The sequence below is a fragment of the Babylonia areolata genome, chromosome 6 (assembly GCF_041734735.1).
Source record: "Babylonia areolata isolate BAREFJ2019XMU chromosome 6, ASM4173473v1, whole genome shotgun sequence".
NCBI classification, from domain to species: domain Eukaryota; kingdom Metazoa; phylum Mollusca; class Gastropoda; order Neogastropoda; family Buccinidae; genus Babylonia; species Babylonia areolata.
The window spans coordinates 47092844-47108915 of NC_134881.1; the positions used below are offsets into that span (position 1 = coordinate 47092844).

Here is a 16072-nt window from a genome sequence, read left to right on the forward strand (position 1 = left end):
CTTGTCACGGATCGTGTTCATGTTCTGAGCTGTGGAAATAATCAAGTGTAATGTCATGACAGATGAGAAGAAATATGCTTTGTGTCGAGTTGTAACTTTCGTTTTCGTTTTCTCTATTTTCTTTTTCATTCTGTTGAAACGTTCCCCATAATATATCAGGAATTCGCAAAGGTGCATGCATATATCTTTGTTACTTGTTGATTGACAAGCGTTCATTCAAGGTAAAAGGTGTGTGTGTGTGTGTGTGTGTGTGTGTGTGTGTGTGTGTGTGTGTGTGTGTGTGTGTGTGTGTGTTTCAGAGCTTGAACATGCATTCATAAATATAATCTGGAAAGATAACGACTGTCAGCTGAACTAAGATACACCACGATACATCATCTGGCACTTTTCAGGTGTGTGTGTGTGTGTGTGTGTGTGTGTGTGTGTGTGTGTGTGTGTGTGTGTGTGTGTGCGTGTGTGTCTGTCCGTCTGTCTATCTGTGTGCGTGTGTGTGTGTGCGTGCGTGCGTGTGTGTGTGTGTGTGTGTCTGTCTGTCAGTCTGTTTGCCTGTGTGTGTGTGTGTGTGTGTGTGTGTGTGTGTGAGTGCGCGCGCGCGCGTGATGTGTGAGTAGCGAGGGGGATGGGGGGATGTCTTCACAGCACAACACTGAACATCACATGGTGTTCAGATACACTCTAATTACCTGTGTTGAGCTGCTGGCTGCACCTGTCCGTTTTGATTTGAACGCACGCCAGTTGGGTCTCTCTCTCTCTCTGTCTCTTCCTTTCTCTCTCTCTCTGTATCTCCCTGTCTCTTCCTCTCTCTCTCTCTGTCTCTTCCTCTCTCTCTCTCTGTCTTCCTCTCTCTCTCTGTCTCTTCCTTTCTCTCTCTCTCTTCCTCTCTCTCTCTCTGTGTCTGTTCCTTTCTCTCCCTCTCTGTCTCTCTCTCTCTGTCTCTTCCTCTCTCTCTCTCTGTATCTTCCTCTCTCTCTCTCTCTCTGTATCTCTCTCCCTGTCTCTTACCCCCCCTCTCTCTCTCTCTGTATCTCTCTCCCTGTCTCTTTCCCTCTCTCTCTGTCTCTCTGTATCTCTCTCCCTGTCTCTGTATCTCTCTCCCTGTCTCTTCCCCCCTCTCTCTCTGTATCTCTCTCTGTGTCTCTTCCTCTCTCTCTCTCTCTGTATCTCTCTCCCTGTCTCTTCCTCTCTCTCTCTCTCTCTCTCTCTCTGTATCTCTCCCCCTCTCTCTTCCTCTCTCTCTCTTTCTGTCTCATCCAAGAATAACGGGAATATGCAGCGTCTTTGGCACGGGCTATAAGACTGCCGGTATAAAGATACTGAATGTGTGCGCTTTGTGATAATAAACACGGGAAACAGCTAACCTCGGAACAGCAATACAGCCACACAGTTGGCGCTGTTTGTTGTCGATGTGGATCTGTCATCGATGTTTGCAGGGATATTGTACAGACAACCGGCATTACGTTGCAGGGATATTGTACAGACAACCGGCATTACGCTGCAGGGATATTGTACAGACAACCGGCATTACGTTGCAGGGATATTGTACAGACAACCGGCATTACGTTGCAGGGATATTGTACAGACAACCGGCATTACGCTGCAGGGATATTGTACAGACAACCGGCATTACGTTGCAGGGACATTGTACAGACAACCGGCATTACGCTGCAGGGATATTGTACAGACAACCGGCATTACGTTGCAGGGATATTGTACAGACAACCGGCATTACGCTGCAGGGATATTGTACAGACAACCGGCATTACGTTGCAGGGATATTGTACAGACAACCGGCATTACGTTGCAGGGATATTGTACAGACAACCGGCATTACGCTGCAGGGATATTGTACAGACAACCGGCATTACGTTGCAGGGATATTGTACAGACAACCGGCATTAAGTTGCAGGGATATTGTACAGACAACCGGCATTACGCTGCAGGGATATTGTACAGACAACCGGCATTACGTTGCAGGGACCTTGTACAGACAACCGGCATTACGTTGCAGGGATATTGTACAGACAACCGGCATTACGTTGCAGGGATATTGTACAGACAACCGGCATTACGTTGCAGGGATATTGTACAGACAACCGGCATTACGTTGCAGGGATATTGTACAGACAACCGGCATTACGTTGCAGGGATATTGTACAGACAACCGGCATTACGCTGCAGGGATATTGTACAGACAACCGGCATTACGCTGCAGGGATATTGTACAGACAACCGGCATTACGCTGCAGGGATATTGTACAGACAACCGGCATTACGTTGCAGGGATATTGTACAGACAACCGGCATTACGCTGCAGGGATATTGTACAGACAACCGGCATTACGTTGCAGGGATATTGTACAGACAACCGGCATTACGCTGCAGGGATATTGTACAGACAACCGGCATTACGTTGCAGGGATAACGCGTTCCGTGGTTTTACACTTTGTTATGTACCATGTGCATGTTGTTTCTATGGCCACGAAGATGTTCTTGTTACTGTACACATGATGTTAAGGAGGGGGTGTTATAAAGTTAGCATGCAACACGTCGCTCTGTGTGTGTGTGTGTGTGTGTGTGTGTGTGTGTGTGTTCCTTCTTTTCTACTTGGGCCATGTACACCATTCCTTGACGTGTCGATGTCATGCTTCTCTCGAAACTGTATTGTATTTTATTGCATTACATTGCAAATTACATTGCATTGCGTTGTATTGTGTTGTGTTGTAATGAGGGAGAGCACGTCGATGCAGTGAAGTGCCACCCAAAGTGGAGTGATGGCCTAGAGGTAACGCATCCGCCTGGAAAGCGAGAGAATCTGAGCGCGCTAGTTCGAATCACGGCTCAGCCGCCGATATTTTCTCCCCCTCCACTAGACCTTGAGTGGTGGTCTGGACGCTAGTCATTCGAATCAGACGATAAACCGAAGTCCCGTGTGCTAGCATGCACTTAGCGCACGTAAAAGAACCCACGGCAACAGAAGGGTTGTTCCTGACAAAATTCTGTAGAAGAATCCACTGCGATAAGAAAAACAAATAAAAGTGCACGCGGAAAAAAATTTAAAAAAATGGGTGGCGCTGTATTATAGCGACGCGCTCTCCCTGGGGAGAGCAGCCTGAATTTCACACAGAGAAATCTGTTGTGATAAAAAGAAATACAAATACAAAATAGGTCTAGTTATTTGTTTTGGTGTCTTTTTTCCGCCTTCAGAGTATATTTGTTTTCATATCCAAGTGGATTTTTTCTGCAGTGTGCGCATAATTGTAGTCTGTTCATTTTGCAAAGGAGTAGAATATCATAACAATAACTGGCAACGTGTTTGATTTTTTTAATTCTTCTTATAACTGTAGTGTAGGCTACTCATGACTGTCGCCTATTCATCTGTTTTGTACTTGCGGTGTTCAGTGTTTCTCTCGTTGCACCTTTACAAACAGTGCAGACAGTAAACAAGCAGGCTATATACACAGCAGCTTGTTCCCCAAGGTACAGACAAAAGCGCATGATGTTATACCAGTGCTGCATACATTGCGAATCCCCACCTGCTTGAACAATGGTGAAGAAGAAGAAAAAAATACAAGAGAAAGAAATCAATAAACATCCTTTACAAAACACGAAACTTCCTTTTCAAATCAACAACTTCCTTTACAAACCAAAGTCCGTTTCATTAGCAACTTCCTTTACAAACCAAAGTCCGTTTCATTAGCAACTTCCTTTACAAACCAAAGTCCGTTTCATTAGCAACTTCCTTTACAAAGTCCGTTTCATTAGCAACTTCCTTTACAAACCAAAGTCCGTTTCATTAGCAACTTCCTTTACAAATCAAAGTCCGTTTCATTAGCAACTTCCTTTACAAACCAAAGTCCGTTTCATTAGCAACTTCCTTTACAAGCCAAAGTCTTTGAACTTCCTTTACAAACCGATTTCCTTGATAAACCAAACAACTTTCTCTACATACCTGTGTGTGTGTGTGTGTGTGTGTGTGTGTGTGTGTGTGTGTGTGTGTGTGTGTGTGTGTGTGTGTGTGTGTGTGTGTGTGTGTGTGTGTGTGTGTGTGTGTGTGTGTGTGTGTGTGTGATGATACGTCAAAGGTAGGCCTATAATTTGCAACTAGATGCTTGGCTTATTACAGTTTGTAAAATACTTTGTTACCATGCACATGTTGCTTCTCTTGAAGGTCATATTGCACACGATTGTGTTGTCAGTTTGTATGTGAGTCTTCTGGAAAACAACAACAACAACAACAACAACAACAACAACAACACACACACACACACACACACACACACACACACACACACACACACACACACACACACACAGAGGCAGACACAGACATCGAAAGGGTGGGAGAGAGCATGAGGGAGGGACAGAGACAGACAGACAGACAGACACACACACACACACAAACACACACACACACACACACACAGAGGCAGACACAAAGATCGAAAGGGTGGGAGAGAGCATGAGGGAGGGACAGAGACAGACAGACACACACACACACACACACACACACACACACACACACACACACACACAAACACACACACACACACAGATGCAGACACAAAGATCGAAAGGGTGGGAGAGAGCATGAGGGAGGGACAGAGACAGACAGACAGACAGACAGACAGACAGACAGACACACACACACACACACACACACACACACACACACACACACACACACACAGAGGCAGACACAGATCGAAAGGGTGGGAGAGAGCATGAGGGAGGGACAGAGACAGACAGACAGACAGACAGACAGACAGACACACACACACACACACACACACACACACACACACACACACACACACAGAGAGAGAGAGAGCGCTTAAAACAAGAGACCTGACACACGTTTCCTTTCCTCCAAATCCAGCAGCGTGCAAAACAAGTGAGAGACGGGCGGAGGCGGGAAGAAGTGAGAATACACAGGGGTGGGTGGGGAGATGGGGCCCTCTAGGGGAACGTCACTGAGTGTATTGTGATAACCCGCTGCAAGATTGCTGGCATCCATCTCCAGATTGTTAGCCGTGGTTTTGCCTGCACGTGGGGCACCTGTTTTTACCTCTCTCTGTCTCTGTCTCTGTCTCTGTCTGCCCCGTCCTTTCAGATTAAACTGATGCCCTCTGTCGTCACTCTTACTGTTCACCCAGTTGGATTGTAGCTTCAGGTTTTTGTTTGTTTGTTGTTGTTTTTTGTAAAACTTGGGGGGTAGGGGGGTGAGGGGGACACACACACACACACACACACACACACACACACACACACACACACACACACACACACACAGACAGAGAGAGAAACACGTAGATCTACAGTTGTGTCAAAACGGAAAGAAGTACAGTTGATAGACTTATCTTATTCGAGATACGACGCAAACTGCCCTCAAGCGGGCTGAAGACAGTTTTCAAGAGTGGAGCTGTCTTTGGGAACTGACTGGATCTAAAGACAAATCCAGCTGAGTATACGGTGGATTTGTCTTTGGACAGAAACCGTACCCAAACAACCTGAACTGAGTACACGGTGGATTTGTCTTTGGACAGAAACCGTACCCAAACAACCTGAACTGAGCACACGGTGGATTTGTCTTTGGACAGAAACCGTACCCAAACAACCTGAACTGAGCACACGGTGGATTTGTCTTTGGACAGAAACCGTACCCAAACAACCTGAACTGAGCACACGGTGGATTTGTCTTTGGACAGAAACCGTACCCAAACAACCTGAACTGAGTACACGGTGGATTTGTCTTCGGACACAAACCGCACCCAAACAACAGGAACAGAGTACACATGGGCCTGTCTTTGGACACAAACCGCGCCAAAACTACCTGGACGGAGTACACATCGGCCTGTCTTTTGACACAAACCGCACCCAAATAACCTGAACGGAGTACACATGCGCCTGTCTTTGGACACAAACCGCACCCAAACAACCTGAACGGAGTACAAGGACAAAACGTGAACCATCTGTTGCTGGATGGCAAGTGCCAGACCGGCAGGTTGCGCGTGGCGAGCACTGGAAGGTCAGACGAAAGTTGTTAACGGGTACATGATTTAATCACGATTCGCTGAAGCAAGGGGCATAGACCTGAGCGTTAGCACGGTTCATAAACACAGATGGCTCGCAGAACTGGCGTCAGTCGTGCGGGACTTACCATGCATGGCCCGTCCTGCCGTCTGAGGTCTGAGGTCTTCATAACAGTTATTGAAAGATGGCTGTGTTTGAGGTCTTCATAACAGTTATTAGTAGATGGCTGTGTTTGAGGTCTTCATAACAGTTATTAGTAGATGGCTGTGTTTGAGGTCTTCATAACAGTTATTGAAAGATGGCTGTGTTTGAGGTCTTCATAACAGTTATTAGTAGATGGCTGTGTTTGAGGTCTTCATAACAGTTATTGAAAGATGGCTGTGTTTGAGGTCTTCATAACAGTTATTAGTAGATGGCTGTGTTTGAGGTCTTCATAACAGTTATTAGTAGATGGCTGTGTTTGAGGTCTTCATAACAGTTATTAGTAGATGGCTGTGTTTGAGGTCTTCATAACAGTTATTAGTAGATGGCTGTGTTTGAGGTCTTCATAACAGTTATTAATAGATGGCTGTGTTTGAGGTCTTCATAACAGTTATTAGTAGATGGCTGTGTTTGAGGTCTTCATAACAGTTATTAGTAGATGGCTGTGTTTGAGGTCTTCATAACAGTTATTGAAAGATGGCTGTGTTTGAGGTCTTCATAACAGTTATTAGTAGATGGCTGTGTTTGAGCTCAATCTGTAATCCTCAAACATCAATCCATTCTTTAGTAATTTTTTTTTATCCCTTCAAGCGAGATGGGAGTACCTGTTGTATTGGTGAGGATGTAATCTCTCTCTCTCTCTCTCTCTCTCTCTCTCTCTCTCTCTCTCTCTCTCTCTCTCTCTCTCTCTCTCTATATATATATATATATATATATATATATATTACAAAAGTAACATGCATACTGAGAGATCACAGACAAGCAGGTATCGTACCCCAAATCTCACACGACGGGACAAACATTATTTTTAAAGGTTGTTATTGGTGTTGACTTAATTACTGTCAATACAAAACTTATTTGACATGTAGACACAAATGAATTATATAATTATATAATAAAATTTTTAAAAAGAAGGGGAAAAAGGGTGGACTGAAGTGGTGTGTGTGTGTGTGTGTGTGTGTGTGTGTGTGTGTGTGTGTGTGTGTGTGTGTGTGTGTGTGTGTGTGTGTGTGTGTGTGTGTGTGTGTGTGTGTGTGTGTGTGTTTAAATACAGAAGTGATAGCTCCAGTGACTTACTATGTCATCAGTCACGGACATCTTCTAACTCTCTCTATACGAACGGCGAAAGAGACGACGTTAACAGCGTTTCACCCCAATTACCATCATCAAAATATCGCAAGAGGAATGCTCTTATACTGAAGAGGTGAATGTTGACAAAGAATACCACAATTCTTACGACGGAAGCTAAAGGTTGGGTCATTCAGACACCCACTGGACATCCGAGGGGTCTGTGTAGAGGAGAAGAGAGGACTGGCCGTACTGAGTGAGCTAAGGGAGTAGCACAGAACAGAATCGGTGTCAGAAATTATGAGAGGACAATAAATCCATTCTGCTGGGTGTGTGTGTATCCTTGTGTATTTGAACTCTCGTTGCAGTTTACACAATTCTTATATGTCGTAGTATGTTACACATTTCGAACTCGCTGGCTTTGGGTGGGTCATTATATGTGGCGCAACAAGTCAACCAATCGGCACGTTTCGTTCTTGCAACAGTCAACAAGTCAACCAATCGGCACGTTTCGTTCTTGCAACAGTCAACAAGTCAACCAATCGGCACGTTTCGTTCTTGCAACAGTCAACAAGTCAACCAATCGGCACGTTTCGTTCTTGCAACAGTCAACAAGTCAACCAATCGGCACGTTTCGTTCTTGCAACAGTCAACAAGTCAACCAATCGGCACGTTTCGTTCTTGCAACAATGGAGGAGGTGTGAGATGGGTGAACCATAAGTTTGAGATTTAGGCCAAGGCTGGGGTATTTCCGTGACACGGGAAACTGAGAAAAGTGCATTCTGATGAGGTCATTGTCAAGTTCAGGAGTATATAAACCAGTCATAAACAATCTGGACATTACCTCTGTCTCTATTCCTTTTTTTTTCTTGTTCACCCCAGCTTTTATTCTGGTAGCCTTCCAGCTTTGCTACATGTCATTTATTGATTTAAACTTGACCTAGTTTCATTATTAGTGTGTCAGGTCAGGGGCATAACCCTTGCTACTGGAACCATGTAACCCAGTACTACCTGCCGCGTGTGAAGTCTCCCAACGACGGACCAGGCGGAGGAGGAAACCTTTTCCAACGGCTGTGAAGGCGGAAGAGGATGACCAAAGGGCAGGGGGAGTTCTTATCTTTGGCTGGAAGTCCCCCTAGGAGATGGAGCTCTGAAGAAAAAAACCTGCACCTGCCGAGGCCGTCCTACACGTGGCAGTATCTGCACCTGTGGGACTGTGAGCGTCGGTAGGCGAGAGAGTGGGGAAGGGACTGCACAACTCCTCCTCACTAAAAAAAGTCACGTGTGCTGGTCAGGCAACCAGGCTTATATCGGAACGACGAGATAGCCCTTCAACACCCAGCTTTCCCAAGCCCTGCGGCGATGGAGAAGTGGTAACAGGGACAGGCAGAGGATGCTGCTGGCAGTTCCTAGTCACGACTCTGCACGCAGGCGGCTGTGGGGTGATGGTCGTCCGCCGTAGACTGAGGCAGATGCGGCGCCCGTATCATCCCACAGTGTCAGAGCAGCCCTTTTTAAGGACAGCACTGCTCTCCCCACACGGGGAAGGGGAGATAAAAGGATCCCTAAACAAAGCCTGCCTCAGCCAGTACCTAGTAGGAAACCGCACCTACTTGGACATCCAACACTAGCGGTCAAAAACAACAGATGAAAAGAACCAGGAGTCATGCCGTTCGCACCCTCTTAGACAGAAACGACAGACCAGAAAGACGCACAGCGCTCATTGCTTGAATGCTTGATCGCTACCAGGTGGATATAGCATCCCTGAGCGAAACCAGGTTTGCGGGTGAAACCCAGCTGGAGGAAGTTGGAGGGGGCTACACCTTCTACTGCACTGGAAAGCCAGATGGCACCCCAAGAACCTCAGGCGTGGGCTTTGCCATACAAACCAAACTTGCACGACAGCTTGATAGCCTTCCACGTGGGATAAACGACAGGCTGATGATCCTGCGTCTGAAGCTGTCCAAGGATCGCTTCGCCACAGTCAGCTGCTATGCCCCGACGATGATCAACCCTGATGACATCAAAGAAGCTTTCTACGAGGAGCTCAGCCACACCATTTCAGCGGTAGACAGAAAGGGCAGGCTGATCATCCTTGGGGATTTCAATGCCCGCATCGGCGTGGACTTCTTCTCGTGGACAAAAGTCCTAGGACAGCACGGCACTGGCAAGTGCAGCTCCAGCGGACTGCTTTTGCTCTTGCTCTGCGCCCAACATGGGCTGATCATCACCAACACCCTCTTCCAACAAGCGGACAAGTACAAGAACACATGGATGCACACCCGCTCCAACCAGTGGCACATGCTGGACTATGTGATTGTCCGGCAGAGGGACAGAGGTGATGTTTCAATATAGATGTCCAGTTACCCTTCATAGCCCATGGAGTTATGGACTACATAGTGACTGATGAATATGACACCTGGAATATAGATTATCTGTTGTTCTTCATAGCCCATGAAATCTTATGTCTTGTGCTTCAGGTCTGGATCTGCTGGGCAAGAAATCCCTGCACTCTGTGGAAGGAGTGACCAAGCTTCTGACCAAAGGATGGCAACTGCACCCCAATTTCACAGGCTTCCGTGTACCTCGCTCCAAGTCGGAGAGTTTCCTGAGCAAACTGTATGGAGATTTCTCCCTCACCCTTCGTGGACACCTGCTGGAAAGCAGCGCAGGGTCTGTGGTCATGCTGCGACAGCCCAACCGGAAACTGCCGTTCGCAGACTTGCAGATAGATCTGGTGCGGAATGTATTGACGTTCAGGTATTTGGGGGTGAAGTCCTATCAGCGGGTTGAGGTGCCGGAGGTCTTTCCTGCTGCACGGTGGTCACGACTTCAGGTGGACCTGCTGGGTGAGGTCCTCTTGGTGCATGTGGACTGTCGACCTGGGGTCAAGGTCAAGCTGCGACAGAGATGGGCTGTAGCACCTCCGGATGCTCTCATGTTCTTTGGAGACAGCCGGCGGCGGAAGCCAGGTTTGCAGGTAATTTTCTTGTTGTGTGTTCTTAGGCTGTGTTGCTTACCACTGTCTTTAGTGGGTCTTACATCAAGTATGATTGGGTGGGTTAGGAGGGCAGATCGCGGTGGGAAGCAATGTCTTACATTGATACACATTCTTTTATATGTCTCTCTGTCATTTTCAATACATACACATACTTGCTCACACATGCACTCATATAGTGTGATATGCACATGCACTTTTTCTGTCTGTCACACACTTACATAAACATGAACATCTATGTGCATGCATATAATTATACAGATGCGCGCGCGCGCGCGCACACACACACACACACACACACACAGAGAGAGAGAGAGAGAGAGAGAGAGAGAGCAGGTCATAGTCAGTGTATTCAGCATAGAAACTTTTTTTCAGGGAATCATATTCAAAGCGCAGATGAGTGTCCGTGCAAAGACTGATGTTGCAAAATGTGCTCAGCAGACTGAAGGAGATCAGTTAGGTGAGTAATTATTCAAAAATTTGAAAGACATCAATATTTAGCAACATTATTAAAATACAGTTATTTGAGTTAATTGCATAAGATAAAGTACTGTATGCTTGACTGGATGAAATGATATAAGTAACTGAAATGGGTGTGTGATAAGAATCTTTGCACTTTTTCCTTTCACGTTTCTTGTCAGCAGTTTGGTCTTTTGATTGAAGTTTCATTGAAAGTATTTGTAATTGATAATGTTCCACATTCTATCATTTTTATGTGGTTGTATGAAATGTATGAATGAGTGTGTCTGTTACATACATGTTTTTTTGAATGTGTACTGCATGCTTCCTGACTTGTTAATTGATGCTGAATTTGAAAGGAAGTTGTGTTGGCATTATTTGTAAAAATATTTGTCTCCAAAATCGGTTTTTAATTTTTGTAATATGCTCAAAGGATGCAAAAAAAAAAGTCATTATAGCTCAAAATAAGATGAATAAATTTGCAAATGTTGCCTAGCTACACTTTTGGAGTTAAAAGACATTTGTGTTTTCCCAACTTTTTTGTGATATTGTTGTGGATTTGGAAATGTTTGGTCTTGGTATGGATACATTATTTTGCAGTAATCCTCCATACTCCAATAGGAGTGAAAGGATAATCAATACTTGGAACTTGAAACTTGCTGACTTGTTAATTGATGCTGGATTTGAAAGGAAGTCGTGTTGGCACTGTGAGGAACAGGGGAGGGAGGGGTCATGAGGGGAGGGCGGGAGAAGTCATTGCTGTAATGGTTGTCCGCCCTTCACCTCTCCTATCTGTGTGTGTGTTTTCATTTTTGTGTTTGTCTATCTGCCTTTCTGTTCACTGGTCAGTGTGTCTTCTTTTACTTGTTTTCTTTATCACTTATCTTACTTCCCACACGGTGATACAGGTGTACGAATACATACCTTTCAGAGAGATGAAATGTGTGTGTGTGTGTGTGTGTGTGTGTGTGTGTGTGTGTGTGTTTGCACACATCATGTGTGTGCTTGGAAATGTGCGGATGTGTTTGCTAAGTATATTGAAGAAATTGTTTCCACCTTTTCAGTAACTTGTACATTTTGTTATAGCGGCCGATCAGCCAGTGGGCCTGGGAGAGGGTATTTCCCTGCAGGTGTCCATGGATGAGAGAGTGGCTTTCCTTGAGCAGCAGGTGGCACAACTGGTCGTCATGGTGGACATGATGAAGGCACAGGTGTCTGAACCATTCCTTGTCTTCGAATCCCTGTTAAAAGTATCTGTGCATTATTGTTTGATTGCACAGGTGTTTTGATAATTTATTTACTTGTCTTGAAATCCTCAATTGAAAGAATCTGTATATCATTTATTGATTTTACAGGTGTTTGAATGTTGTCTTGAAGCCTTCTGTTAGAAATAGCTATACATTATTTATTGATTGCACAGGTGTTTGAGTGTTCACTTGTCTTAAAATCATCTATTAAACTTACCTCTATGTAATGGACTTACACTATATTGATTAGATAGATTGCCTCAAGAGAAAGGTTGGGGGAGGGGGGATCACAGGGGTAGGGGGTGGGGGGGGGGGGTAGAAGATACAGTTTGTTCTTGCATTGTATGTATGTGCGTTCATCATGTTGGCTTAGCTTTGATATATGCGATGGTTGGGTTTGAACTGTGAGACGATACAAACTGAAAAAAGACCCAGCAAAATCGGTTAGCTTTGAAAAACAGAATTCCAACGCTTCTAACAGTTTACTGAAAATGGAGTATGCCTTGGCCATGATTATTTTGGATGATGCTGTTATGGATTGTTTTGGGTGATGTGCAACAGTTCCACAGATGAGACCTCATGCACAGTGTTGCCTTCTGAAGCAGTTTCCATTTCATGTTCAGTGGAGTGTGTGTGTGTGTGTGTGTGTGTGTGTGTGTGTGTGTGTGTGTGTGTTTGTGCATGTGTTCTCGCTCAGAACCTGGAGCTGACATCACGTGTTGATTTCCTGGAGACTTGTGAATGCCGACCAAGCTGTTCTTTCAACGGAACGACATTTGGAGAAGGAATGATGTGGTCTCCCGACATGTGTACTGTGTGTCAGTGTCTGGTGAGTTATAGAATTGTAGTATGTTGTGAGGGTGAGGTGCTTACTGCTTTGTGAAGACGATACATACCAGACAGCTCCTAATGCTAGTTTGCAGGGAGCATTGATATCGTAAATTGATGTGCACACTTTGTTCAGTGGGGAGATGTTCACATACACATAAAAATATTTGTATATCTTGTTTTGCTTGAGACATTTAGACTTTTTCAGCTGCTTGTGCGCACTATCATAACACTTTTTTTTTCTGTACAAGCTTACACATACGTACACAAACACACAGTTGTACACACATGCACACACGCTTTCATTGTTGCAAACACACACAGGCACTCAGAGACACAGATACAGACACAGACACACATACACATAACACACACACACATACACACACACACATACACACACACACACACACACACACACACATACACACACACACATACACACACACACACACACACACACACACACACACACACACACACACATACACACACACACACACACACACACACACACACACACACACACACACACACACAGGAGAACCCCTCAGAACACTCGCTATTTTTGTCTGTCCTCGTGTCCTTATGTTATTTCCTTATGCTTCAGAGAGGTCTCCCAAGTTGCAGAACACGGTTGGATGTTCCGAGCTGTGCTTGTAAGTAGTGTGTGCAGTTTGGCTGGCTTACTTGTTCCACCACCCCCCACCACACCCCCACTCCCCCACCCTTCAATAAAATGTCCTTTAAATAGTCTTTTAAACATTCTTTTTATTGACCTTTTCATATCGTCAGGTTCAGATGCTCATCTGCCAATACAGAGAATCCGTGAGGAGCTGGGTTCTAATCCCATTCTCACCCTTTCTCCCAAGTTTGACTGGAAAATCAACTTAGCATCTAGTCATTGGGGTGAGTAGATAAACCGAGGCCCCGATTGCAGCATGCACTTGGCGCACTGAAAAAGAACCCATGGCAACAAAAGTGTTGTCCTCTGGCAAAATTCTGCAGAAGAAATGCACTCTGATAGCTCCACACATATACAGGCATGTTCTCAAGGCTTGACTAAGCATCTTTGGGTTATGCTGCTGGTCAGGCATCTGCCTAGCATATGTGGTGTAGCACATATGGATTTGTCTTAATCCATTGGCGCCTCCTTGAGAAACTGAAACTTGGTAAAGAAAAAATAAAAATAAAAATAGAGTGGAGTTTATTTGGGGCAGCCCCAAACACACTTCAGTCTTTGTCTCAAAAACACACTATGGTGAGTTAGTGTATTTTCGATTCCAACAATCATTCTTGGGCACTGCCTGGTCATCTCCGCATAAAGGCAAGTGGAGTAGATTCAGGACTAGCCCAATAAACTCCAGGTGAGTGGAGGGTCGGGGTCATTTTAGGGAATTTATGCTGGTCCAGAAATAACTCCCGTGGAGTCTTAGGAACATGTAATACAGTCATTCCACTTCTATCCCAGATTGAGCCCCCCCCCACTCCCCCACCCCCCTTTGCAAAGTGCAGTCAGGTATCTGCCTAGCAGACGTAGTATATTGTGTATGGATATGTCCGAACGCAGTGATGTCTCCTTAAGAAACTGAAAAACTGAAACTGTTGGCAGTGCCGTGCATGTCCAGCCCCTGTCAGCACTCTGGTAGCTGCACAGACATGGCGGCCGTCCCTCATGTCAGTGTCAACGTGAACGGTGTGGAGAGGCATGGCTACCAGTGTGAGTGCCCCCCGCCCTTCACCGGCCCCACCTGCCAAGTCAGGCAGAACCCCTGTGTCTGGCCGGTCGCCCCCGGCAACTGCGACCTGCGGCTGGGCAGGTACTACTACGATCGTTTCACCCAGCAGTGTCTTCCGTTCAACTTCACAGGTGGGTTGTCTCAAAGGGAGAGAGGGACAGGTGTTCTAGACTTTGAGCTGTGATTATTGGGACATAGAGATGATCTTAAAAAAAAAGTTTTATAATGATAACAAATACATAGATACATGAAATACACAAGAAAAGTACAAACATATGCCCATATACAAACCTATCCACTAAAGCATGTGCACATGTACATAAGATATATGTGTATGAAAATTCATATGAATTTTTTTACTGTTGCTGTCTGAGATATGCCACGCAAGCTAAAAATTCAACTGTGTTCTTCTGACTGTGTGCTGAAAAGTTGATGGGGAAGATTTCTTTGGATAGGGGGGTGGATCACGTACTGTTAATGTATCATGCAGTAATGTCAAGTAATAGTAAATGTATTTTTGAACACAAGTCTCAGAATATTGTGATTGAGACGACTTAGTCAGCGATTAAGTCTTGTATACGTGAATTATATTTCTTGTTGTCTGTCTCTTGCTCCTTCCCTTTTTTGTATACCTCGCTCCCTTCACCTCAATCTGGGACCCACCCTCCCCTCTGCCATCTCTCTCATTCTTCTTTGTGTGTGTGTGTGTGTGTGTGTGTGTGTGTGTGTGTGTGTGTGTGTGTGTGTGTGTTAAAATGAACAAAAACTTGGTGTTTTGTTGATATCAGTTGTAAATGTTGGTGGTGTGTTTTCGTGTGTGTGTGTATTGTAAAATAAACAAATACTTGAGGTGTTTTGTTCACATCAGTTGTGAATGTTGGTGGTGGTGGTGGTGGTGGTGGTGTGTGTGTGTGTGTGTGTGTGTGTGTGTGTGTGTTGTAAAATGAAGAGGAACCTGAAGTGTCTTGTTGCCCTGAGTTGTGATGTTTGTGGTGTGGCAGGCTGTGGGGGCAACGTGAACAACTACGAGCACATTGAGCAGTGTGTGACGGTGGCCATGGAGGGGGCGTGCTGCTACCGCACCTTCACCACCACACGCAGGAGCATCGTGGGCAACACGCAGAACCTCCAGATACACTGTCAGGTCCGTGACGTCTTCTCCTTGTGGCTCAGACATCCAGTGGCTGGAAGCTGTTTTTCTCCATTGGTCTGATTCTTTCAGTGTCCAGCCTCACTTTTATGCTCACTGACACACTGTTTGCTTGAGGGATGTTTTGGTCAAGGAGGACAATGATTGAAAAACTAATTCTAGCGTGCAAACTACTGACAGAAAGTTTATATAACCTAATATTTTCTGATGGGAAAATGAGCATGGTATCCAGTTATGACAGTTTCACATGAACTTAATGATTTTGCAACAGGAAATTCTTACAATGATGCGGATGGAAATTTCTGTCCTGGTGCACTCAAGGGGTTTAAGTGGTTGAAAGTTGTCAGTCAGC

The 16072-nt window shown here is 45.2% G+C and overlaps 1 protein-coding gene across 2 annotated transcripts in view; it reads left to right on the forward strand.

Moving 5' to 3' along the window:
- LOC143283093 (uncharacterized) overlaps window positions 1-16072 on the forward strand; it is a 144755-nt gene that overhangs the window by 35967 nt on the left and 92716 nt on the right. For both annotated transcript variants that reach the window (XM_076589166.1, XM_076589167.1), the window contains exons 3-9: window positions 9780-10279; window positions 10673-10757; window positions 11843-11967; window positions 12701-12832; window positions 13442-13490; window positions 14444-14701; window positions 15572-15714. In XM_076589166.1, the coding sequence (XP_076445281.1) occupies window positions 9780-10279; window positions 10673-10757; window positions 11843-11967; window positions 12701-12832; window positions 13442-13490; window positions 14444-14701; window positions 15572-15714 (1292 nt within the window). The remainder of the gene's footprint in view (window positions 1-9779; window positions 10280-10672; window positions 10758-11842; window positions 11968-12700; window positions 12833-13441; window positions 13491-14443; window positions 14702-15571; window positions 15715-16072) is intronic.